At 36.1% G+C, this 26086-nt stretch overlaps 1 protein-coding gene across 2 annotated transcripts; it reads left to right on the top strand.

Moving 5' to 3' along the window:
- Positions 1-4421: 4421 nt before the first annotated feature.
- On the top strand, positions 4422-9437 carry LOC122024835 (patatin-like protein 6). 2 transcript variants are annotated; one of them, XM_042583565.1, is made up of 3 exons: positions 4422-6026; positions 6666-6969; positions 9341-9437. In XM_042583565.1, the coding sequence occupies exons 1-2, from the start codon at positions 4866-4868 to the stop codon at positions 6933-6935; spliced, it is 1431 nt and encodes a 476-aa protein (XP_042439499.1). In that variant the 5' UTR covers positions 4422-4865; the 3' UTR covers positions 6936-6969; positions 9341-9437. The 2 variants fall into 2 exon arrangements, with proteins under 2 accessions (XP_042439499.1, XP_042439491.1); XM_042583557.1 differs by lacking the exon at positions 9341-9437 and having other exon boundaries at positions 6666-7268.
- Positions 9438-26086: the final 16649 nt, after the last annotated feature.

Genomic DNA, 26086 nt, shown 5'->3' with positions numbered 1-26086 from the left:
AGAGAGAAAGTGTGATGAGAGAAAAATGAGAAAGAGGGTGTGATAGAAGAGAGCATGATGAGAGAAGATGAGAGATAAAATATGATGTGAGAGAAATTATGATGGGAGAGGATGAAAAGATAGAAAATGTAATGAGAAAAAATGAGGGGAGAGAGAGTGTGTGATGAGAGAGATTGAGGAGAGAGAAAGTATAATGAGAGAGAAAGTGTGATGAGAAAAAAAGAGAACAGTGAGTGTGATGGGAGAGATTGAGAAGAGAGAAAGTATGATGAGAGAGAAAGTATGATGAAAGAGAAAGTGTGTTGAGGAAAAAAAAAGGAGGAAGTGTGACAAGAGAGATTGAGGAGAGAGAAAGTGTGATGAGAGCGAAAGTGTGATGAGAAAAAAAAAAGAGAAAAGAGAGTGTGATGGGAGAGATTGAGGAGAGAGAAAGTATGATGAGAGAGAAAGTATGATGAAAAAAAAGAAGGAAGAGAGTGTGATGGAAGAGATTTAGGAGAGAGAAAGTATGATGAGAGAGAAAGTGTAATGAGAAAAAAGAGGAAAGAGAGTGTGATAAGAGAGAGAAAGTGTGTGATAAAATGATGAGAGAGAAAATATGACGATAGAGAACAAGGAGAGAGAAGTGATATGAAGAATAAATAAATAAATAAATTTTGATATTTGATATTAAGGGAGAAAATTTTAGTTTTAGGTCAAGGGTATTTTTGGAATAAGAGAATATTTTGATTGATGAAAATAGGATAATGACTCATTGAAGGGGAGATACATGGGAATGAGTTATTACCCAATTTCAAGGATTCATTCCCTTATTTGTATTCCTATTCCTATAATCCAAACATTAACAATGACAATCAATGATTCTCATTCTCATTCCCCACTCCTATTCCCCTAAACCAAACGCCTCCTAAATGGGAGGTCGGATTCTCTAGACTATAAAATATGAGTTAGAAGATAGATCATTTCATTCATAGGTAAAATTTTATGGACCCCATCTATTATATAGGTAGAGTTTATGGGATTCCACCTATTAACCCCTCCGGGTGTAAGAGTGGACCAAGGGTTACGGTAGAGGACCTCGGCTGGTTGGTGGCTCATCAATTAGAGATTTTTTGAAAATAATGGTGGATCATCAATTTCCAAAATTGTATATTATAAGTGTTTCACTTGTAATATATTTGTCTCAAGGCCGTGTTTATATTACATTGGGCCATGGACAATGACATGGTAGGGCATCCGAGGAGTGTTGGAAGATGCCTATTGCATATGGCGCAATGACTTCAACTGATCTCAAATTGAGATTTGATTAGTTCTTGAATCACGGAGTTAAGTTACCGGACGTTGGTTACTCTCCTTTCTTCTTCTTCATTTGTTACCCTAGTTACCTATTCTAACCAATCGGGAATAACCCTACATAACACTAATCACCGACCTCCGACCTTAGGAGAGGAGAAAGTGGTGTTGAACTCGAAAACAATTATTATATTATCAAGTCTGGTCATCCTTAAATACTCCTTTGAGGAAGCTTTAATAGAATTAGACCTTGGAGGGCATACAAGTGTTTCACTTTTTTGGTGTATATACCTAATTGGTGTTAATATGTTGAATCTTCTCTTTTCGTATATAGGTGTTATTGGCTTCATGGGGTGTGCATTGTCTTTAATAAGAAGATGGGGGTGTATACCTAAGATCTCGAGAAGGATGAGAAACATGGTCCTCGATTCATCGGTCGAGGTGTCAACGATGCATCATATGCTCCACGCTCTATGCTCTTGGACTAGATGGATCTACATATGGTAGTGGTCCTTATGATTGTCAAATGACCTAAGACATTAAATTTCTTTACTAGAGGACACCAACCCAATGCAATTTCCCTCGTACTCTCTAATTACAACTCACGCATCTTCAAATCTTCAACATCATTGATGCATGCTCCCCCTTAGTCAATCTTATTAGATCTTTGATCTCTCAAATACACCAAGCTTTCTAAGCTTATTTACCATAAGCTAATTTGTCAATTTAGCTTGCACTTGCTATTTGTAAATTTTGGGTTAGGTATACTAGCACAATCTTTTTTTTTTAAATAGCACTTTGAGGATGTGGACTCTTTTTTTTTTTTTTTTTTTTTTTTTTTTTTTTTTTTTTTTGCCACTTTAAACTTGACAACAACACCACTTTTAGTTTATAATTTAAATTAAAAAATTATCGCAAAACTATTAGTTTTTATTATGTACAATATATATAACTATTATTTTTGTCAAACCTTAATAAGAAAAGGATATTTTAATATGAATTTTAAAATCTAGAGGATAAAATGATACTTTCAAGAAAGTACTAACGATATTTTAAAAGAGTAAATAAAATAAGTTATTTATATTAAATGTAAAAATATTTTTTATTAAAAAAAATGCACTCATTTAAAATCTAATTGGGATTCTTTTAATATTCAAATTAGATAAGCAAGTTGATTTCATACATAGATTTATAAAATTGAGTTAGGATTGAATTAATAAAAATAATTATCCTATCATTTGATGGTTAATTTATAAGGAATTATCTTTTTATGTGATGACTAATTTTGATTTATGATGATATGTATTGCATTATCTAAGTTAATAGTTTAAGCTATAATTTTGATCTTTAGTAGAGAAATTAGTTGAAAAAATCAGGTTGATAAGGTTTTCATCGAGTTTTATTAAGTTATATCGGTTTAATACGACCTAACTCCTTGTACGTCAATCGAAATAAGTAATAGATCTTGTAAAAGTATGAGCATCCCCGATGAAGACAAATGGCAAACTGTCTAGGAGCATTGAATTTGGTTGCGCGAGAAATTGATTGTAATAGATTAGATTTGGATAAGTTGATCATGCTTAAGTCAAAACAATCGACAGTGAAAGTTTATCGCCTCGTGTTTAGCTAACAATTTTTCAAATGTGGTTTCCCAAGTTTCCCCAAAAATAAAATCAGTAAATTTTATTGGTCATAATCGATCAACTAAAAAATTTTATCTTTCAATTATAATGTACGCATGTACATATATATAATTAATATATAAATATGATATTATTAAAATAGTAATTTTTGTTGGCCAGATTAGAATCTGGCCAGCTAGAAATCTGTATCTCCCAATTATAATACATGCATGTGCATGTATATAATTAATATACACATCTGATATTACTAAAATGTCCCTGTATATGCATGCATGTATGTATTCTAGCTGGTCAGATTCTGGTCATTTAGCACTATCCTTATTAAAATCAGTAAATCTTGTTGACCAGAATCTGGTCAGCTAGAAATCTGTATCCCCCAATTATAATACATGTATGTACATGCATTTAATTAATATACACATATGATATTACTAAAATGTCCCTGTATATGTATGTATGTATGCATTTTAGTTTATCATATTCTGGTCATTTAGTATTATCTTATTAAAATGCCCTTGTATATGTATGTATGTATATTTGATCATTTAACATTATCCAAATGAAAAATGACTTAAAAAGGATGTCAAAATGGTACACCAACTCTTCATTATTAGATGCAAGTTATAATCGAAACGTCACAAAAAGGACCAAACAACTTAATCAGTGTACATCAACTTGTACTTTATTCCTCAAAGAGGGACACAAATAATTCAATAAAAATGTTAATTAAAAATTAAAAGGAAAAAAAACAATTAAGAGGTGGTGAGCAACAAACTTCATATATTAATTATAAAAAATAATTGATATATAATTGAAGTAAGTTATTTATTTTATATAATGATAAAAAAACTAAAGTAATATTATTTTTATATTAATTTTTGTGAAATGAAATATGAAAATATTATATATTATATTTTAATATTTTGATTCAAATTGATTTTTTTTAAAAAAATAACTAAACTAAATCAAATAAAAAATTAAATTAAATTCGGTTGAATTTTTCAGGATGAATAAAATAATAAACAGGATGTGACAACTAGATAAATACTTATAAAAGACTAATAGTTACCTAATATATTTGATCGACCGTCATATTTAAGCACTGGCAGTCAGTCAAATACTAAAAAAATAGATAACTAAATACTTTTAATAAAAACTATTTAATGTTGTGATAATGAAGTCCAATTAATTAAAATAAATTAATACAGATAAAAATAATAAAAAAATAGAGGCCTAGTTTGGTAAATTCGAAAAGATACAGCGCGTCTTTAATAAATTGTTAAAATCCCAACGGCGTCCCTCGTGTTGTCGTTCTTCTTTATTTTATTTTATTATTATTTTTTTCACCAACTTGTGAAAAAAAAAACAATGTGTTTATTGTAGAATTCAATTGTATATCGTCTCTTTCTACATTAATAAGCCGTCGGGATGAAGTAGATTCAATGCAATGCGTGCTTGAATCCAAAGAGGCAATTGCTAATCAATGGCTGGTGTGGAGAGAGAGAGAAGAGAGAAGAGAGAGCGCATTAAAGGCGTCTCATCAGTTACTGAAGCATACATGCTCCGAAACCACCTGCGCCCTCTCCTCTTTCCGTCTCTCTTATTTTTTTATTGCTCCTCGGTTAAAGCAGCAGCGACAAACAACGAAATAGTCCTGCGACCATCTCCTCACGCACAGTGAGTGGAGACAGAGAAGGAAGAGAGTCCTCCAAGTAAAGCGAAGCAAGGTAAGGGGAGGGAAGGTGTCGATGGAGAAAGCAGGTGATTTGCCCTCTCTTATTTAGCATACGAAGAGGCGTAGGAGTCTTATTTAGTCGTCGCAGGGATTCCCCAGCCATCCTCGACCATCTCCTGTTTTGGCTTCCTACTATATTTGCTTCTTTATATAGACGAGTGTGCATAAAGAAGAAGGGGAAGGGGGAAGAAGGGATGGCGGCGGCGGAGGAGTTGAAGGTGGGGACGAGGGAAGGCGAGGAGGAGGAGGAGGAGGGGCAGAAGGGGGTGGACGCAGACAAGCTTAGCTATGAGATTTTTTCTATTCTTGAGAGCAAATTCCTCTTTGGATATGATGACCACAAGCTCTGGCTGCCAAAGGTGCCACCTTTGCCAGGCTACTACGCCGGCGACCAGGCGACGCAGGATGTCAGGAGCCAGAGGGGCAAGGTCTGCTTGCTCTGCATCGACGGCGGCAGCGGCGGATTGAGGGGAATCTTCCCTGGAAAAGCCCTCGCCTACCTAGAGCAGACCCTCAGGTCCAAGTCCGGCGACCCCGATGCGAGAATCTCTGATTACTTTGACGTCGCTGCAGGAACCGGCGTCGGGGGCGTCTTTGCCGCCATGCTCTTCGCTACCCGCGACGGCGTCCGTCCGCTCTTTTCCGGTGACGACACTTGGCGTTTCCTCGCCGACCATGGAGATCGGCTTTTGGGGAAGGCGCCGCCCTCGACCCCGTCTTCTTCATCGTCCTCCTCTGGTTTCCTCTGCGGCGTCTTCCGCGGCGGCGGGTGCGGTGGAGGGATGTCGTCACCGACGATTGCCATGGAGAGGGTAATGAAGGAGGCGTTTGGGGAGAAATTGACTCTCCGCGACACGATAAAGCCAGTGTTGATCCCGTGCTACGACCTGCAGACCTCGGCGCCTCTCGTCTTCTCGCGCGCCGACGCGTTGGAGAGCCAGAGCTTCGACTTCCGGCTTTGGGAGGTCTGCCGAGCTACGTGGGCTGTGCCGGGCAACTTCGAGCCGGCGGAGATGCGGTCAGTGGATTGCACCACCGCATGCATAGGCGTTGACGGCGGCCTAGCGATGAGCAACCCGGCTGCCGCGGCCATCACCCACGTTCTCCACAACAAGCAGGAGTTCCCCTTCGTCCGCGGTGTCGAGGATCTCCTTGTCCTCTCACTGGGCTGCGGCGCCGGTGGACCCTCCTCCACAATCCCCGAAGAGGAGCAGCGCAAGGCACGGCGGTGGAGCGGCAAGGAGTGGGCGCGTCCTGTGGCTCGTATTGCCGCCGACGGCGCTGCCGACCTCGTAGACCAAGCGGTGGCGATGGCTTTCGGCCAGTGCCGGAACTCCAACTACGTGCGTGTTCAGGTACATGTCTCAGTCAGATCCTTCATTGCCGGGGACGTGCTGGGTGGAGGACCACCCAGCGGTGCGTTGGTACGTCGCTCAGGTGGTGCGACAAGTTGCCATGGCTTTGCCCTGTTTCTTTCCTGAGTTAGGACAAAATGTGATCTTTTTTGTGGGAGGAACATAGATTCTGTCTCCCTCTGTCCTTGTGTTTTATTTTTCCTTCGGCAGAGAAGGCAATGATCAACTGTCGCTTGTGGTGGTGGTGGTGGTGGTGGTGGTGGTGGTGGAGGAGGAGGAGGAGGAGTAGAAGTTTATGCGTTGGGCAGAGAGCCTCTTGATTCGCCATTTCTGTGGTATCACATTGCAAGAGGGCAAGAGCTTGGCCTGCATCGGCTGGCTGTCAATGGCCTTTCCCCTGCTCAAACAGTGGTCTTGGGTCCCCTGTCTCTGGCATCTGCTTTAGGCTTTCACTATTCCCCTTCTCAGTTCACTGTTCACTTGTCGGTCTACTGCCCCAACACTGACCTGTTCTTCCTCGTTTATGGTCATCAATCACTAAAGGATTGTTGCAATGTTCTTTCTATTAAGATTCAATATTTTTCCGGTTGTTTTGAGGTAATTCGCCATTAATGAGTTGCGATATGGTTTCAACCGCAGGCAAATCCTTCGACGATGGGGAAATGCCGAGTGGATGTGGATTCTGAACCAACCCCTGCAAATTTGAAGCTCCTGCTGGGCGCTGCCGAAGAAATGCTGAAGCAGAAGAACGTGGAGTCGCTGCTATTCAGCGGGCGGAGGATTGGCGATCAAACCAACATGGAGAAGCTGGATTGGCTTGCGGGGGAGCTTGTGCTGGAGCACCAGCGGCGGAGCTCGAGGATCGCCCCCACAGTTGCCTTCAAGCAAGCTCCTCACAATTCCACCTAGAACTGCCATGCGCGCGCGCGCCAAGAATAAAAAAGTAATCATCGTTCTTCTCCCTCTTGTTTGCTGGATCTTGCTGCTTTTTTTCATAGCGGATTAGCATCGAACTCCTTAGGATTTGAAGAGAGTCAAGGAATTGAGGAATGGTCCATGACTATGTTTGCAAGTGATTTGTTTCTGATTGGTCTCTGTTGATAGTTAGTCATTTCAGGAGCATTCCATCTCCTTGGGAATGTTCATCACCAACAACTTTTGTTTTAATAGTCAAGATTGTAATATATATGCAAAAGGCTTGTTGTATGATATTTATCTGAAGAAAATTGAATTCTCTTGCAACACGTTGCTTTATCTTCCATATTCATCTCTTTAATTCTCTTGCAATACTTTGCTTCATCTTCCATATTCATGGGGCTTTGCTGCCCATTTCTTCTTGGTTAAGAGCCAATTGATTGATTCAGCACGAGATTATTAATGGAATATTCTTGAGGATATAAATAATATAATTGGTCTCTTTATTAATAGTTAGGGTTTTGAACCTGGTAGTGTTATAGAAGAATAAATAAATAAAGTTGTGCTAGAAAGTATGAAAAATTTTAAAGAATATAAATGACTCCTTTCCTAACAAGTCATGGCAAAAGGGGTTAACAATGAATTTTATAGGAAAGGCTACTCTTGAGTTGGAGAGTAGATCTTTTGGACTGCTTTTTGCAGTTCAAGGGATGGTTCCTTCACATGCATTGGTGGGGATGAATGATCCCATCTATTTTATGAGTGGGAGCCATTTATTCCACCAATGCATGTGGAGGGACCATTCCCTGGGCCACAAAAAGTGGCCCAGATAATCCAGTCCCCTTGAGTTGGGTCTTTATATCAAAAAGTTTATGGTCATTTCAATATTTAATTAGCAAATGTTTAAAGAAGTTTGATACGAAGACAAGAGGACGGATCCTCTGATCCGCAATTTACGGATCAGAGGATGGTCCACTTTTTTAGACCTTTGATTTGGATGGACCAAATCAAGGGTCCTCATGCAAGGGACCATCTCCTGATCCATAATTTGCGGACCAAGGATCCCTACTGCGAAGACGAGACTTGATTTAGACATCGTTAAGCACAGGAGCCTTCTTAATCTAAGAACCTTTAAAAACAACCATTAAGAACCTTTAAAAACCATTGGTTGTTGGAGCCTGGAGGGGCACCATAAAGGTATTTACTCAAACAATTGGGCAAAAATCAAAACGGCGTCCCTTAAAATACCCTTTTCATCAAAAGGACACCTTTTATTACAAAAAACATCAAAACACCACCCCATTATTGAGCAATTTTGATTAAATTGATAAAGCACATTTAGTAATTTTGATCAAGTTGGAGGAATTTACCTCTATGAAAAATAGGATTAGGTGCTTTTTTTTTTTTTTTGAAGGAATACCTTTTTGACTGAAACGATAATATGAGACACTCTTTTGATTTTCGCCCAAAACAATTCTCATGCTTTGCAAAAAGTCAGTATAAATTACTCTGTGGCTTCTTTTTGCAGTCTTTTTCAGCTTGCAACTCTTCTGTTTTATGAGCATGTCCTCTTAGCTCACATTGAAATCTTGTCTATACTGTTCAGTAAAAGAAAGACAAAGAAAGCATTTCACATGAGAACCATTCACAAATGATGCACGCATTGTTTTGTTATCTGCAGCTAAAGTCTAATTAATATCCAAAGATGCCAAGGAGGTCCCTTTTGCTCAAGCAAAATAGCAGATTCTCTTTCTTACCTAAAGTCCAGTCGTATGATTGCCTCCAAATCACTCTTTTTGACTTCCAAATCCCTTAGCAATATCTGCACTAAATTCTTCCTTGTCATCCACACCAGCAAAGGAAAATTTTAGCATGTGCAAAGTTTCAGCATGACCTTGTTCACTCAAAAAATAGACCACTTTGTTGAAGTTGTAGATGCGTAGCAAAGCCTGTAAGGTCTTTGTTTTGCTTGTCGACATTCAACTTTGTATCCATTTATGAGTGAAAATTTCATTGGTGGAAGCTGTAAGAGACAACTCAACATGCTTTACAAAGCACTCATGCTGATTAGTAATGTTTACCATCCTTTTCTGAAAGAAACCTATTTATTAGGCCCCAAATGGCTGAGGCATCATGTAGTGGGAATTTATTTCCATGTGCTTTACAATTTGGTCCCAATAAATTTATATCCCAAGTCAGTGTCATTGATCTCACTTGTCTTGCTATTTTTTTATAGCTTTATGCAGAGTGGTGTTTGAGTGTTCCTTTCTACTTTTCAGTGTTGTTTTTGCAAGTTCCTTTCAGTGTTGTAGCTTGTAACTTGTCGAGCTTCTGAGAACCAGTTAAATTGAGTGCTAACTGACAACTTAATTGATAAGGTATATGTTATTAATTCTCAGGATGCAAAGAGATGGATCATGACGGGCAAACCTTGATTATTAGCGACAATGAAAGATGAGATGAGGAGTCATTAACTTGAGCTGGAGAAGGCCTGTCGAAAAAAGACAGAGAGACATTGTTTACATGACAAATGAGCACCAACTCTTTTGCCTAACTCCTACCTTTTCTTTCAACTTTTGCCTAATTAGCATAGTTCATCTGTTTTGGTTTTCTCCTTTTCTTCAAACTCGTGAGGAAATCTTTGCCGAGGACGTGGAAAGACACATCGGCATTCATTTTCAGGCTAAAAGACCTGCTTAAGGGAATGAATTTCCCCAGAGGACAAGTTTGGTCTCTTTGCATTATATGAGAGTTTTTTTTTTCCCTGAAAAGGAAAAGGAAAAGGAAAAGGAAAAGGTGGTGTGCTCCACAAATCAGTGTTCCGGCTCGAATGTGAAAAACCACAAACTGGAGATTTGACTGATCGAAACACTGCTTCGAATATGTTTGACCTTTACGAGTCATATGCTGAGTGTTTGAACTTGAAGACTGTGGATGGAGGTTGGAAGGAGTGTTGTTGCCTTAGTGAAGGACAGTCACTTTGGTACTGCCATGGGACAGTCACTTTGGTACACGAGAATGAGAAAAAGAAAGAGTCTAAGATCAGTAGCTGTTTGAAACAGTGATGCATCAATGATAGATGTCTGAACATACTCTTGCCTGACAAAAAGAGTATTTCCAAGATTTTGATTAGTCAAGTAGCTTATACTTAGAGAAGCATTAGTCCAACTTGCAACCATAACTCAATCGACAATATCATCCAGCGGCTTACTAGTGGGAGAGAAGCCCGAAGTCGAACGAGAACTTTTGCCCTACTCAGACATTTCCAAAGCAACCCATCAATCTGTTTCCCCAACTCCTTGGCTTGTTTTTAGGCTGAGCAAAAGGATCAAACAACTTGGAAGATCACACTTCCACCACTCTTCCATCCAAAGAATGAATCATCAACACCACTGTGCCTCTGGTTCTTGTTCTGAATTGTCATCGCATATTGGGCATCGATCGATCTGGTATCTTAAAACCTTTGCACAAGTAATCCGCGAGCACTGAAACAAGGCCACAAACAAACTTTTATTAAGCCATCAAAGTTGAATAGATGCTGGTTTTAGAACCTTTTAAAGCTGATAAATAGAGTAAAAGCAAACTGATCAAAGACAGCAGTTCTGGCCTTTCATGCTAAAGCTTTTGAAATCAAAACCATACATTTCCAATTTAAACATGCAATCTAAACTAATATGATAATATTGTCAAATTATCATTGCTAGTGCGTGATTAGCAATGACAAACAGTCAAAACCCAGCTTTTCTTAAAGATAAACTAACATATCTTCACCAGACAGTTTAAATTAGCAAATAAGAAATATTAGTTTAAGCCAGATGATTATCAATCGATATAGTTAAGTTAGTTGTGGCAAGCTTCTTGATTGTCATAAATGAAAATCATGAACAAAGATGCTTAAGGAGTAAATTAACAGAACATGCCACAGGAAATCTGAATATAAAACATTATGGTAATGATAACCGACAATGCCCCTAAATGATGACAACTTACAAAGGAAACAATATAATTTAATGTACATTATTCATCGCAGTTAGTAGTAGGGTTTAGCCTCCGGGCTATGATATAATAGTAGGGTATCTAAGTTATCACTCAGGCACTTGCAATTCAATCTCTATCTATGATGAATTTATATAAATTTTTTCTCTAAATAGGACGCGTAACTAAAGAACACTATGAGCATTTCCTGATTTATTTTGATGGCCAATGAGAAAATTCTGTATGGCCGAGCCGATCACCCTAGGACTAATTGGATTTATCAAATTTTTTTAATAGTGGGGGTTAAACTAATCAAAAGAAGATCGAAAGACTTCACTAAAAATAGAATACAAGTTTTAAGTACAGTTGTTTCCAATCTAACAGGCTGATTAGTATATCTTGAGTGACGTTTTTTGAACAATTGTGTGCTAGTCTTCCTCGTAATCTTGCTTAAAAATTGAAAAAGTTGCAAAGAATAAAGTGTTCTTTCAGATGAAACTTGATTTGAATTGTTGAATTTAAAATGGACGAATCAAATTTACCAAAGTGAAAGGATATATTCTTTCAAATAGGATCTGATTTGAATTATTCAATTCAAGATGGACAAATTAGATCTGATTGAATTAGGCCGTCTCAAGGTTTCTTGAGGCCTAGGGAAAAAAACTTATGCCATTAATATTTTTTTTAAAAAAAAAATTCTCATCTTTTGGACTAGGAACCAATAATGACGGGTTTAAAAAATTTTAAAAATTTAAAATGTTAATTTTTAAAAATATGTAAAATTATTAATTAAAATTTTATATTCAAATTTTGATAATAATTTTTTAATTAATAAAATTATTAAATTATTTAATTTTTCTTAAGATACGAATGTAAATAAAATTTATATTAATTTTAATTTTAAAAAATTTCTTTCGGGAATTTAATTTTACTTTTAATTCTAGATTTATTATTTCTTTTAAAAATTTTACAAAACAAAATTATCATTTTCCCTAACCACTTTGTAAGAAATTGCTTAGGTTTTCTTCTAACAATATTTGGGCTCCTCCATGATTTATCCTTTACACAGTCTCTGCTTGTAATTCTCCTTTATCTCAAGGAAATATCAATATTTATAATATACCAAATAACAATCAATAAGTATTAGATATCAGGAAATATCAATGTTTCTAATATACCAAATAACAATCAATAAGTATTAAAATTTGATATGAATCATTCTAAATTAGATACTATAATTAATAAAAAATCTATAGTTTCCAATCCGAATGAGCAAATATTTATCATCATATGAAAACGGAACATGGAAAAAAAAATTGATATTGAAAAAACTAGCATTCTACTTTGCATTATGTCACGCCCTAAAGGAGTCCTTGCCCGATAAATGAGCATCATCTCCCCTGTAATAGTAACAATGAAAGCTAAATACATAGCCACATGACTGTACAATAATAATATCTATAGCTCACACGACTGGAAGTAAACACGATCACACAGTAAACAACCCACATGGCTGGAATTATAAACAACTACGGAATATGCAGCACACACGGCTACAAATAAACAAAATACAACGGAAGACATAAAGGAAAATCTAAAAATAAAAAACGACAGACTGCTAGTCGGCTAGGCTTTACACAACAACCATCAGAAGCATCAAAAATAGCTACAAGGCTAAATACTAAGTCCACGATAAAATTATTACAATGTCAAGTATATAAAAATCCAAAGAAATACAAGAAAAGCATAAAGTAAAGTAAAGATCGTTCTCCGATATGACATGGGACTGACAAACAGGATACTCCAAGTAACTCTTAATCATCTACCTGCTATCTGAGAAAAAAGATAATACACAAATGGGGTGGTGAGTGCGGGTGACTTAGCGGGTAATAGATAAGATAGTGCATAGTCTATATAAAACATGGAGATCAAAGTATACAGTCTCTGTAGGGAAATAGGAACATGATCATATATGACATAATTAATGCACATAACCATAACTAACATAATGATTTCACATAATCATAATTAACATAGTAAATACATATACTCAATCTAGAACCAACAAATACGATATAGTAATCAGTAAACTCACTAGAGAACAACAATAGATATGCTCGTAACACCTGAGCAATATAACTGACAGGATATATATATGATAAATAAACATATATGAAACATGACAATCATATGCAACAATCATATCTCAAGAAATACAGATATATCTCTAAAAGATGCACCTCTCATCATATGCAATATGCATGTGCATGCACCATGGTCACTCCTGCCCACCCCTCAAGGCACCACGATCCCTATATGGCGAAGAGGACGGGACAATGACAACTGTACTACCCTCCATATACCACTATAGAATGACCAAGGTGGACTGTTTGTTAAGTAGTTATCTAATTACATAGCATTAGGGTCTCTGACTCCTCACATCTCTAGCCCCCTGACAACTGTACTATCTGTTAGAATGTATACTAAAAGCCTAGCTTTATGTATGAACATTTATTGAATGAACATTTATTTTGTAATAAGAATCACATTGGTCAAATATATGCATTTAGTTAAATGCAGTTGTCCATTTAATTTATATTGTAGATAACATAGTGTGTGATGTCATACAGAAGATCATGTTATCAGTTCCTTATAAATTATAAATAGTAGCTCATAACCAAGATGGATTGGGACAAACCATTGGAATGGTTGTAGTGTAATTTGGTACTAATTTATCTTGACTATAAAATTACACTAGTATACTATGTGTGTATTGAGCAGGACCATTTGAGGTTGTTTCTTTTATACTGATTGTATAAAAGAACATAACCTATGTTATTATGGATGTGTGTACTCTTAATCCCAATATAATAACAAACACATATACTTAGTATTTATTTCTTTAATTTATCAATGGGTGAGATTTATTCGTTAAATCAATAGGCCTGATAAGTTGAGAAATAATATTATTTATATGGTGTGTTGTTGATTATAGAAGGAAATTATGTCCTAGTTATATAGGTTGATGATGTCCTCTTGAGGAGCTCATAAGGATTGCCATGTAAACCCTGCAGGTGGATTTAGTCCGATATGACAATGAAGTTGAGTGGTACTACTCTTGGAGCTAGATATTAATTAAGTGAGTTGTCAGTAACTCATTTAATTAATGGATATTCGATAGCTTAAACACAGAAAGACTAATGCACTCATAATAAGAAGGAGTCTGATAACCATCATTTATCACATTGTTTAGGATCCTAAACTCATGATTTTGAGTTGATTGTGTGTTTAAATCCACATTTATATCACATGTTAAGAGTATGAATTGATTTTGATCTTTGATGCAATATATCATTTATTTGTGGAATTATGGTTAATCATTTGAATGTGGTCTTGTAGGTGATCGAAGGGGTAAAGGATTAGATCAGATCAGACCAAATTTGGGCTCAAATCTAGGGCTAATTGAAGGGATCAAGCTCTGAAGTAATATAGACTGTTCATTCAAGACTTGAGGAGATCTGAGCCATCTATCATGATCCAGTCCATCCAAGTCACAGGGGAGTAGATCACGACCATTGATCAAGATCTGAAGATTTAGAACAATATCCACCGTTGGATCATTCTGAAGCAATCTCAACCGTTGACTCAGATTTCAGATCTGATTTAAGTGGGAAATGAGAAGCTACAGGGGGTTCGTCAACTTCTACAGTGTGAGACGAAGAACAGAGGAGCGCGATCGGCTTCGGCGATCTCGATCCATTCCACCGCCGGCGAGCTACTGAGGTCAAGAGCATTTCCCTTCCTCCGGTCATGGTCCATCTTCAAGTCGGCGACGCCATTTCAACCATCTGATTCATCCCTGATCTACGGCAATTCTGAGAAGAAGAAGAAGAAGAACGAAGAAGTGGAGCGATTCGGTGGTTTGAGCCGAATTCTCTTCCTCCTTCCAACCGGTGGCCTTCTTCCTCGAAGCTCTACAACCATCTAAAGGGGCAAGAGTGTTTGTTTCTATTTTTTTCCCCTCTGATTTCTACACCATTTCCAGCTGAATCTGCCAGTTTCAGAGATCATTGGTTCGATTCTTCCTCGTCTGCAAGATCTTGACATTTTTGTCAAGATCAGTGAGTACTCGGGAATGCCCAGCTTATTTTGGTTCATCACTTTCCCCAATCTCCATTACTGCATTCTGTTTTGTTCTATTTCTAGTTCAAGTTTAAGATTTGTGCCCGTTTAACTTTGTAGATTTACATTGCTTGAGTTAGCTGAATTCTTAGATCTGTTTCCTTTCTTTGATTCTGTTGTATGCTTGTTGAATCTCTACGTATAGATCTGAAGTTGTTTTACAAGTTGTTCTTGAATTGATTTCATCTACTGTTCATTTGAATTCAAGTTCTTGTTTCAGTAATTGACTGAATCTGATTAGGTTTTGTTCTAGTTTAGTATTGTTGGTTTCTCATCTGCTCGTTAGCATGAATCTGAATAGATCTTCTACCCTCTGACAAATGGTGGTTTGATCCATTGAGTATTTGATCTTTTGTTCTTGTCTTGTTCTTATTTTGCTCTTGTTTAGTTTCTAACTTGTTTGGATCTGTTAATGATGTAATTCATAGCATAGTGTGGCAATATGTTTTGGGTTCATGATTAATAGATAGATAGGATTTCTTCCATTGCATTAGATTTATTTTCATACTTGTCTTGCTATTTCATTCCTTACTTTAAGAATTCAACGAAATCCAAAACCCCAATTTCTGGTCAAAAACCCAAATGAAATAACAAATCAATCCTAAAATATCAAGCATTGGTTACATTCGTTGGGAGATGACCTGAGTCATCTCTATGCTACATTAGTGTAGAGTGAATTCGGTACTTAATTCTTTTGATACCCATTTTGCGACAAAATTAGGATGTATCAGAGTCCATAATATAATATGGGATTGGTGCGGTAGTTCAATAATAACTATTTAGTGGTATGAGTTATTATTAATGAACTTGAGTTGGGTGTTTGGGTCGAACACAGCAAGCTCAAGCTCATCGGGAGGCCAAACCAATTCTTCCTCTTGGTCCATGCTGTAGCCTCTATAAAGCCTCGCGTTCACCCGTTTTAATTTTTCTTCTTACCCAAATGAGGAGGCCGACCACATCCTTGCTTGGTGCCCAAGCAAGGGGCCGACCAAGCCCTCTTGGTGCCCAAGATGTGGGTCGGCCAAGCCATGCTTGGTGCCCAAGCATGGGGCCGACCATACAATAAGAGAAAAGGAAGTTTTGTGGAAAACAAAATTTTGTTAAAATCTTTTCTTTTTTTGTAGTTATCTACAATGGTTAAAAGAGAGATTTTAATTTTGTTAAAATCTTTCCTTTTTTGTAGTTATCTACAATGGTTAAAAGAGATATTTTAATTTTGTTAAAATCTTTCCTTTTGTGTAGTTATCTACCATTGTTAAAAGAGATATTTTAATTTTGTTAAAATCTTTTCTTTTTTGTAGTTTTCTACAATGGTTAAAAGAGATATTTTAATTTTGTTAAAATCTTTCCTTTTTTGTAGTTATCTACAATGGTTAAAAGAGAGATTTTAATTTTGTTAAAATCTTTCCTTTTTTGTAGTTATCTACAATGGTTAAAAGAGAGATTTTAATTTTGTTAAAATCTTTCCTTTTTTTTTGTAACCAACCATTATAGGAATAAAAGGAAGATTTTGTTTAAAATAAAATTTTGTTATAATCTTTCCTTTTATAGCTATTTACAATGGTTTAAAAGAGAGATTTTAATTTTGTTAAAATCTTTCCTTTTTATAACTATCTACAATAGCAAATAAAAGGAAATTTTATTAAAAACTTTCCTTATTAGCCACTAGCAAAGATTATAAAAGAGGAGGAGGGGATGCTCTCTAAACACAACCTAAGGCTCCTCTTCTAATTTCTTGTGGCCGGCTCTTCCCTCTTTTCCCTTTCCTCTTCATAAGGGCTGACGACACTTGGAGAAGGACCTTCACCTTGTGGTCGGTTGCTTGGAGGAGAAGAAGAAGAAGAAGGAGGCTGATAACCATCATTTTATCACATTGTTTAGGATCCTAAACTCATGCTTTTGAGTTGATTGTGTGTTTAAATCCACATTTATGTTGGGTTTTTCAGGTCGCGAAAATCGCTTTTTCGCGTTGCGGAAACCCCGAATCACCCATGCCACTGGATCTCGTGCGAAGAAAAACTTTCGAAAATACAAGTACGAGTTTAAAGCTTCAATCTACAGTAGATCTACAAAGGAAGAAAACATTTTTATACCTTTGAAGCGTGCCTTTCGCGTATCCCGCTCGTCCAAAAATGCCGGATCTCTAGACCGTCAAGCGTACGGTCCTCTAGAAGTATCCACACGAACAACTTAGGTGGAGAAGACCTAAACAAAGGTGTGCTAGCACCTTGATAGGTCACGGCAAGAAGAGGAGAGGGAGAGAGCAAGAAGAACTCAAGGAAGAAGAAGGAGTGAATGTGAATTACTCACCAAATGAAAAACTCCTCATCATGCCATCAAGTGGTCGGCCACCATCATTTGTGTAACTCTCCTCATTAATGCATTAAGTGGCCATCAAAGAGGGAATATGTAACCTCCATGAGGTGGCACCCATGATGATGTGGAGTAACATCATTGGTCCACATCAATGTCTACTCACCAATGAGATGGCATAAAGTCAAGTCAAACTTGACTTTTAATCTTCCTCTCAAGTCAAGTCAAACTTGACCAAATCTCTTCCATGGTTGATCTAATCTAACCATTTGATTCAATCCAACTTAATATAATGAATCTAATTCATTAAATTAAATTAATTTAATGAGTCATAATCTAAATTAGACTCATTGAATACATGAATCCACTTGAGTCCAACTCAAGTTAGCCCAATTAGGATTACTCTTAATCCAATTTGATTCATCAAATGAATCTAATCCTCTTGGTTCATCATATGAACCTAATCTCCATCTAATTGTCCTTAGTGTGTGACCCTATAGGTTCTTGTAATGTTGGCAATGCCCTAAACCCATTTAGGAGCATAAGTAATGAGCGGTATCTAGCAACACATCATTACTACCCAAGTTACAAGAATGTTGAGATCCAACATCACCTTGTGACTACTAATTGTGACTCCTCACAACATATGACAAGTGTCCTTCTATCCTAGACATCTAGATTGGTCAATGTGAGGCATAGACCGTGTCATCCTCTGACCAATCTAAATCTTGAACTCCAAGTAAATTCACTAAATCAAATGAGCTCAATATCCTATATTGACTCATTTGGGCATGGCCATGCACTTCGTGGTCTCACTCTATCAAGAATACCGATGTCTCTCCCGTCATATAGGAGGGATAGATCTCATCTACATCACTCACATCCCTCTGCATAATTTGTTATATACCCAGTAATCGCCTTTATAGTCCACCCAGTTACAGGTGACATTTGACGAAACCAAAGTACATAACTCCTTATGTAATGATCTATGGTGACTTTAGGTCTAAGGACTAATAGTCATACTAATAGCCACATGAGAAAGTATATGACACTCATATAACGATCCATGATACTTTCTCATGGCGGGTCATTCAGTATACATTCTCTAATGTATACCCATGTGTCAACTTGATATCTCTATATCCATGACTTGTGAGATCAAGTCATCGAGTTGACCTACATGCTAGTCTTATTGCATTAACATTGTCCCTGAATGTTAATACTCGACTAGGAATGATTAAGAGTAGTGTTCCCTATATCATCTCACTATCGATTCAACCAATCGATTGATATAGGTAAGAACCTTCTACTCAAGGACGTTATTATACTTAGTTTATTTGGCACCAATACAAGTAAGTATAATAACCAAACAAATGCCTTTATTAATATAAAAATATGATACAATAAGTCCATAATACAATCATCAAATGATTGGCTCTAGGGCTCTAGCTAACAATTTATATCACATGTTAAGAGTATGAATTGATTTTGATCTTTGATGCAATATATCATCTATTTGTGGAATTATGGTTAATCATTTGAATGTGGTCTTGTAGGTGATCGAAGGGGCAACGGATTAGATCAGATCAGACCAAATTTGGGCTCAAATCTAGGGCTAATTGAAGGGATCAAGCTCTGAAGTAATATAGACCGTTCATTCAAGACTTGAGGAGATCTGAGCCATCTATCATGATCCAATCCATCCAAGTCACAGGGGAGTGGATCACGACCATTGATCAAGATCTGAAGATTTGGAATAGATTTGGAGCAATATCCACCGTTGGATCATTCTGAAGCAATCTCAACCGTTGACTCAGATTTCAGATCTGATTTAAGTGGGAAATGAGAAGCTACAGGGGGTTCGTCAACTTCTACAGTGTGAGACGAAGAACAGAGGAGCACGATCAGCTTCGGCGATCTCGATCCATTCCACCGTCGGCGAGCTGCTGAGGTGAAGGGTGTTTCCCTTCCTCCGGTCATGGTCCATCTTCAAGCCAGCGACGCCATTTCAACCATCTGATTCATCCCTGATCTGCGGCGATTCTGAGAAGAAGAAGAAGAACGGAGAAGTGGAGCGATTCGGTGGTTTGAGCCGAATTCTCTTCCTCCTTCCAATCGGCGACCTTCTTCCTCGAAGCTCTGTCTAAAGAGTGTTTGTTTACTTTTTTCCCTCTGATTTCTACACCATTTCCAGCTGCATCTGCCAGTTTCAGAGATCATTGGTTCGATTCTTCCTCGTCTGCAAGATCTTGACATTTTCATCAAGATCAGTGAGTACTCGGGAATGCCCAGCTTATTTTGGTTCATCACTTTCCCCAATCTCCATTACTGCATTCTGTTTTGTTCTATTTCTAGTTCAAGTTTAAGATTTGTGCCCGTTTAACTTTGTAGATGTACATTGCTTGAGTTAGTTGAATTCTTAGATCTGTTTCCTTTCTTTGATTCTGTTGTATGCTTGTTGAATCTCTACGTATAGATCTGAAGTTGTTTTACAAGTTGTTCTTGAATTGATTTCATCTACTGTTCATCTGAATTCAAGTTCTTGTTTCAGTAATTGACTGAATCTGATTAGGTTTTGTTCTAGTTTAGTATTGTTGGTTTCTTATCTGCTCGTTAGCATGAATCTGAATAGATCTTCTACCCTCTGACAAATGGTGGTTTGATCCATTGAGTATTTGATCTTTTGTTCTTGTCTTGTTCTTATTTTGCTCTTGTTTAGTTTCTAACTTGTTTGGATCTGTTAATGATGTAATTCATAGCATAGTGTGGCAATATGTTTTGGGTTCATGATTAATAGATAGATAGGATTTCTTCCATTGCATTAGATTTATTTTCATACTTGTCTTGCTATTTCATTCCTTACTTTAAGAATTCAACGAAATCCAAAACCCCAATTTCTTGTCAAAAACCCAAATGAAATAACAAATTAATCCTAAAATATCAAGCATTGGTTACATTCGTTGGGAGACAACCTGAGTCATCTCAATGCTACATTAGTGTAGAGTGAATTCGGTACTTAATTCTTTTGATACCCATTTTGCGACAAAATTAGGGTGTATCAGAGGCCTCTTCACTTTGTATTCTTTGGTGGACGAAAGCTTGGAAAAGAAGGAGAATGTCGGGTGTCTTCATCTTGGTAAATCGTCGCCCACACGACGCCCAAGAGGAGGAGAGGAATACAGTAGAAGATCAAGATGTCTTTAGCTACAAGGAAAGGTACAACTAGTTCTTTATTCCACTGTGAACTAGTTTAGTTTTTCTTTGTATGGATCCTGAAATACCAACATAAGAGGCTATCAATTTTGTGTTTCTATTGTGGTCTCTATAGTTAAACCTAAGGTTACTGTAAGAAGTTTAAATATTCAATTTCTTTGAAAGACTTTTTCTAAGAAGTGGTGGATGATGTCATACCCAAGAAGGTCGAGTGTCTCGCTATGTTTAACCTGGAAGCCAATCTTTGAAATAGATATTTAATCAACTTCTGTAATATGTTTTAACTTCTGAAGAACACATGGGTTCAACTTGGAGTAAAAATGTTAAGTTCCGTTTCCAATCCAAGTTTAACTTCTGAAGAAAGTGTATTTAATTCATTAGTTGTTGACACATGTTTAGTGGTGTTATCTACCAGTACTTGGAGTGTAGATACAGATGCCACTAATCATGTCTACAATTCATTGCAGGGTTCCAGGAAACCCGACAGCTATATGAAAAGGAAAACACTGTTTACATGGGCACTACGGCAAAAGTAGCAGCTGTTGCAGTGGGAGATGTTTATCCTCTGATAGGAATGAAATATGAATTTTCATAAATTGTCTTTACGTACTAAGTTTAGAAAGAACCTGATTTCGGTTTCTAAACTAGTAAAGAATAGATATTCTGTCTATTTTGATAACAAACTTGTTATCAAAAAAAATAGGGAAGTTATATGTTCTGGTACATTGGTTGACAATTTATAATCCAATAACTCCCACGATGCAATAAACCAGAATCCTCTTTCAAATTACAATAGTGTCAACATGATTTAGTATCAACCAAACTAAACCAGAATCCTCTTTCAAATTACAATAGTAGTCAACACACATCATCAAATAGTAATTTACAAGTTTCTATTCCTCATCCATCTTTACAGTAAGGTTTCATTTGTTTAATTTCTTTTTTATTATCTATTCCACACATCTTCAAACTTGTATTCTCTTTTGCACTTCCATGTAGATTGATGTTCTGTTTTGATCAATAGTTTATTTGATTTAATAAAAATTATGGCAAAAGGAGTGATTTTCATAGCATGGATTCAAATACTATAGTAGGGAGACAAATATTAAAACCAAAAGAGAGGTTAATTAGACCTTATGATCTTTTGCAGAAGTTTGATGATACACTTGAAGGAATGATAACTTCGATTTATCATATGGTATGATTTTAATCTTTCATTGAAATATTATTAACTTTTTATTTATCATGTTATTACAATTTTAAATAAATATTAAATATATTTACAATTAACAATAAGTGAAGACTATTATTATGTGAATATAGAATGATACTTTGTATTTTTCTTGTTTGGTATGGTATCAAATCTTTTGAATTATTTTTATTAACTTTGTATTTTTGTTGTTTTATTTCACTTATAAAAATATATGCATTCTATTTGTAAGTAACAGGTACTTGAGTTTTGCTTACAATATGATAGTTGAAGATAATTCATCTAATTAAAATTTTATTTTACAAGATTTTGTTAGTTTAAAACTTAATATGTTGAATGTAGTGTCTAGTTAGTTTTGAATGTAAAAGGCTTATTATTAGTATCATATTTGTAAACATCACTCAAATGATTGTTAGATGAAAAATTATTTATTAATTCTTTAAATTGTATTTTGTAAAAAGAATTATATTCTAAATAGTTGATGTATTGTGATGATGCGATAAATTTTGAATTAAGGTTATATATTTTAATTATAGTGATAATTTTTAATATCTTATAAATTATTATAAACAACATTTATTAATATCATTATACATTATTTAAGTTGACATTTTAAAATGATCTTATAAATTATCATTATTGATAATTTTTATTGTCCCTATAATAAAAAAAATTAAAACATACTTATAAATGTTAAAATAAATGAGTTTAGGTGACATTTAAGATTATCCTACTAATAATAATAATAATAATAATAATATAGATATCTTTAAAATATAATTTTTTTAATATTTTAGACTGTCATTATATCCTTAAATTAAGACACTTTTGAAGTTGACATTGATATTATATAATAACATTATAAAATATTAGAAATGCGAGAAGGTCTAAGACGACATCACTTTACAAGGTATCTTTTGGTGATCTCACTAGAACTTTAACATCACTGAATATACACATATATCTTTAAATTTATTAGTTCTTTTAAAAAATATTATTCATGTAGTATTAAAAAGTATACTTTAAAAATTTAGCAAGTATTCTCTAAAAAAATATCAGAAAAAAAATAGTTTAAAAAGGGAGGATTAGTGTAAGTAGGCAATGTCTATTTATCTGCTTAATCCCTTGACAATTCAATTTTTACTATTTTAGGGCATCCAATGATAAACCTTAAAAGTAAGTTTATTTTTACCACATCATTTATCATATAAAAGTTATAAACTCACTAAGGGCATCCCACTGATCAAGCTCAAAAATAGATTTATTTACCTACTACATATATAGATAATTATAGAAAATATAGTATGTCACGAAACTCATCAACCGAGTGCATCGATATTATCCATTAAACTAATAAATTTATTATGTGCATATAAGACATTCATCTTTAGAGAAATTTCATAAATAACTGATTGATATAATATTGATGCAATCAATAGACAAAATCATAATCTTTCCCACCTTATACAATTGAATTTCCAACATCTTAATTCCTATAATTGGAACAGTTGCATAGTGTTAGTTTCGATTTAACATTTCTCTAGAATTAATTAAATTTCATTCATAACACTTCAATTTTGGAAGAGCATTCATAACACTTCATTTGACTAAGGAACCACATTCATAATACTTCATTTATGGTAGATAAAAATAAATAAAGAATTTATAATTTCATTGAGCATATAAACTATAAATATTGGTAACTCTAACATGTGGTCATTGTATTGTATATTTTAGTTAATCAAATTAAAACATTATGTTGTAACCAACTAAATAATGATTATATTATACATAATAAAAAGACTAGTGTCATTAGAAAAATGTAATTATCATGGAAAATGATTGCTCATGGAGGATTTTCAGGAACGGGCAAAAAGAATTCATCCTCTAAAGACTTGTAGAAATAGAAATGAGAATGTGCATAACCAACATGATTTTTATAGAATACTTTATACCCTAAGATGGGAAGAGAGAAAAACTATGAATAATGGGAAGTAGAAGAGGGACCCAGCAAAAACAAGGAGTCTCACAAAAAGGGGCTATGGCGAGAGATCGGCACGAGGAACTGAGAGCGAGGTTATGGAAGCTTCGGCGGAACTTGAGCGAGATTTAGCGGAACACTAGAGAGGCAAGGACAGCGTCATGATGGCAAAATAGGTTGCCCTAGCTTCTCTTCAAAAGTTTGACGAGAGAGGCGGTGAGGAGCGCTAGGATCTAGAAGCTTCGAGGTCGAGCAAGAAACACTGAAGGGGGAAGGATAACGTCGTGGCAGCGAAATAAGGTTGCTCTAGCTTCTCTTCAGAGGTTTGACTAGAGAGACGATGACGGGCCCGAGGATCTGAGAACGAGGAATGCCGAAGGGGCAACAACAGTGTCACGGTGGTGAAATAGGGTTGCACTAGCTTTGCTTTTGACAAGAGAGGCGATGAGGGGTACGAGGATCTGGAAGTTTTGCAGTCGCACGAAGATCTGAGAGCGAGGAACAACGACGGGGCAAGGACGATGTCGTAGCGGCGAAATAAGGTTGCCCTAGTTTTTCTTCATAGGTTTGACGAGAGAGATCGGCTTTGGCTATGAAAAATAAAGTGTTATGTGAGAAAACACAAAAGTAAAAAAGAAAAGCAAAAACGTGTTATGCAAAAAATAGAAATGGAAAAAAAAAAAGGAAATTAAACGTGTTCTGTGAAAAAACACAAAAGCATTAGTAAAAACCTTATTCTTGATTTTAAAACCAAGTTTTTTATTTAAACAAAAAATCCAAGCTTAATAGGTTAAAAAAATACATGTTTATTTTTTAAACCTAACAATTTAGTCCCATTAAAGACGCCCTTACAAGTCTTGACTGAGACTAGAGAGGATTAATCCTCACCCAACCAGAGTATAGGCTATCCCCCACTTTAGCTAGCTGTTGTTAACTTCGACACAAGTTTGTATTCCCCGCTTGATCTAATTTAGGTAGAGATATGGATGTCAAGTTTCAACTCCACCTTGCTAAATTTTACTTGAACTCGAAAACATTGTCTTAAATTTATGAAATAGTAAATTGCTTATCAACTCCAAGCGGCGTTGGCTAGTTGTGGCGGAGACGGTTCCGGGTTAGAAAAGGAGCAGGGATTCTTTAGTTCATATTTAGTGGACCAAGTCCAGGTCCACTATAGTAATTGGAGGGATTTAATGATCTCCATCTGTTATACAGGTGGAGACCATTTAATCCCTTCAATCACTGCCCTGGCTCAAGAGTGGATCAGGACAGACGGGACCAGAGGATCCCGTCTATCGGAAAAGGAAAAGGAAAAGGAACGTTGATAATGACCCGCACTCCTCCGAACAAATTGAAAATTGACTCTTCCGTCGCTGTTATCTTTAGCCCCGACTCTTCTTGTTATCGTGTCCACTCGTTGTGGCGGAGACGGTTCCGAGTTAGAAAAGGAGCATGGATTCTTTAGTTCGTATTTAGCGGACCAAGTCCAGGTCCACTATAGTAATTGGAGGGATTTAATGATCTCCATCTGCTAAACAGGTGGAGACCATTTAATCCCTTCAATCACTGCCCTGGCGCAAGAGCGAATCAGGACAGACAAGACCAGAGGATCCCGTCTATCGGAAAAGGAAAAGGAACGTTGATAATGACCCGCACTCCTCCGAACAAATTGAAAATTGATTTTTCCGCCGCTGTTATCTTTAGCCCCGACTCTTCTTGTTATCGTTTCCAAGAGTAGACGCTAAATTAAATTGGGAGTTCCCAACTCCATTAGGAGGGAAGAGGAAAAGAGATCACATTTTCGCCTAAGCTATTTTGAAAATTTATATATGAACTTTAAGGTGGAATAAATTATTTTATATAATGTTTTCTTTTGCTTGCTGGGTTGATATATATTTAGTTAGTATTTTTGGATGATATTTGAATATGATTAAAAAATAAAATCCTATAACAAAGGAATTAAATGTATTATATTTTCGTACCGAATTGAACTAAATTTAAATTCATAATATTTACAAAAGATTTATCAATTTAGAAGGTGAAGGATATGCAGATATAACTGACCAGCCAATAAGTCTGATAACAATATCCAGAGACGAGCTATGCGTGGGTTCAGCATGTGGCAAATCGAGCAAGGGCATTCAGCGTTCCCTACCAAAAAAAAAATATATGAACCGCCACATCAGCGTTCCCTACCAATTGACCCAAGTGATCGTCTTATGAAATTACAACTAGATCGAATAAATAAACAACAAAAATAAGACCAAGACG

The sequence above is a fragment of the Zingiber officinale genome, chromosome 1A (assembly GCF_018446385.1).
Source record: "Zingiber officinale cultivar Zhangliang chromosome 1A, Zo_v1.1, whole genome shotgun sequence".
Taxonomy (NCBI): domain Eukaryota; kingdom Viridiplantae; phylum Streptophyta; class Magnoliopsida; order Zingiberales; family Zingiberaceae; genus Zingiber; species Zingiber officinale.
This window is presented reverse-complemented; position numbering and strand designations above follow the sequence as displayed.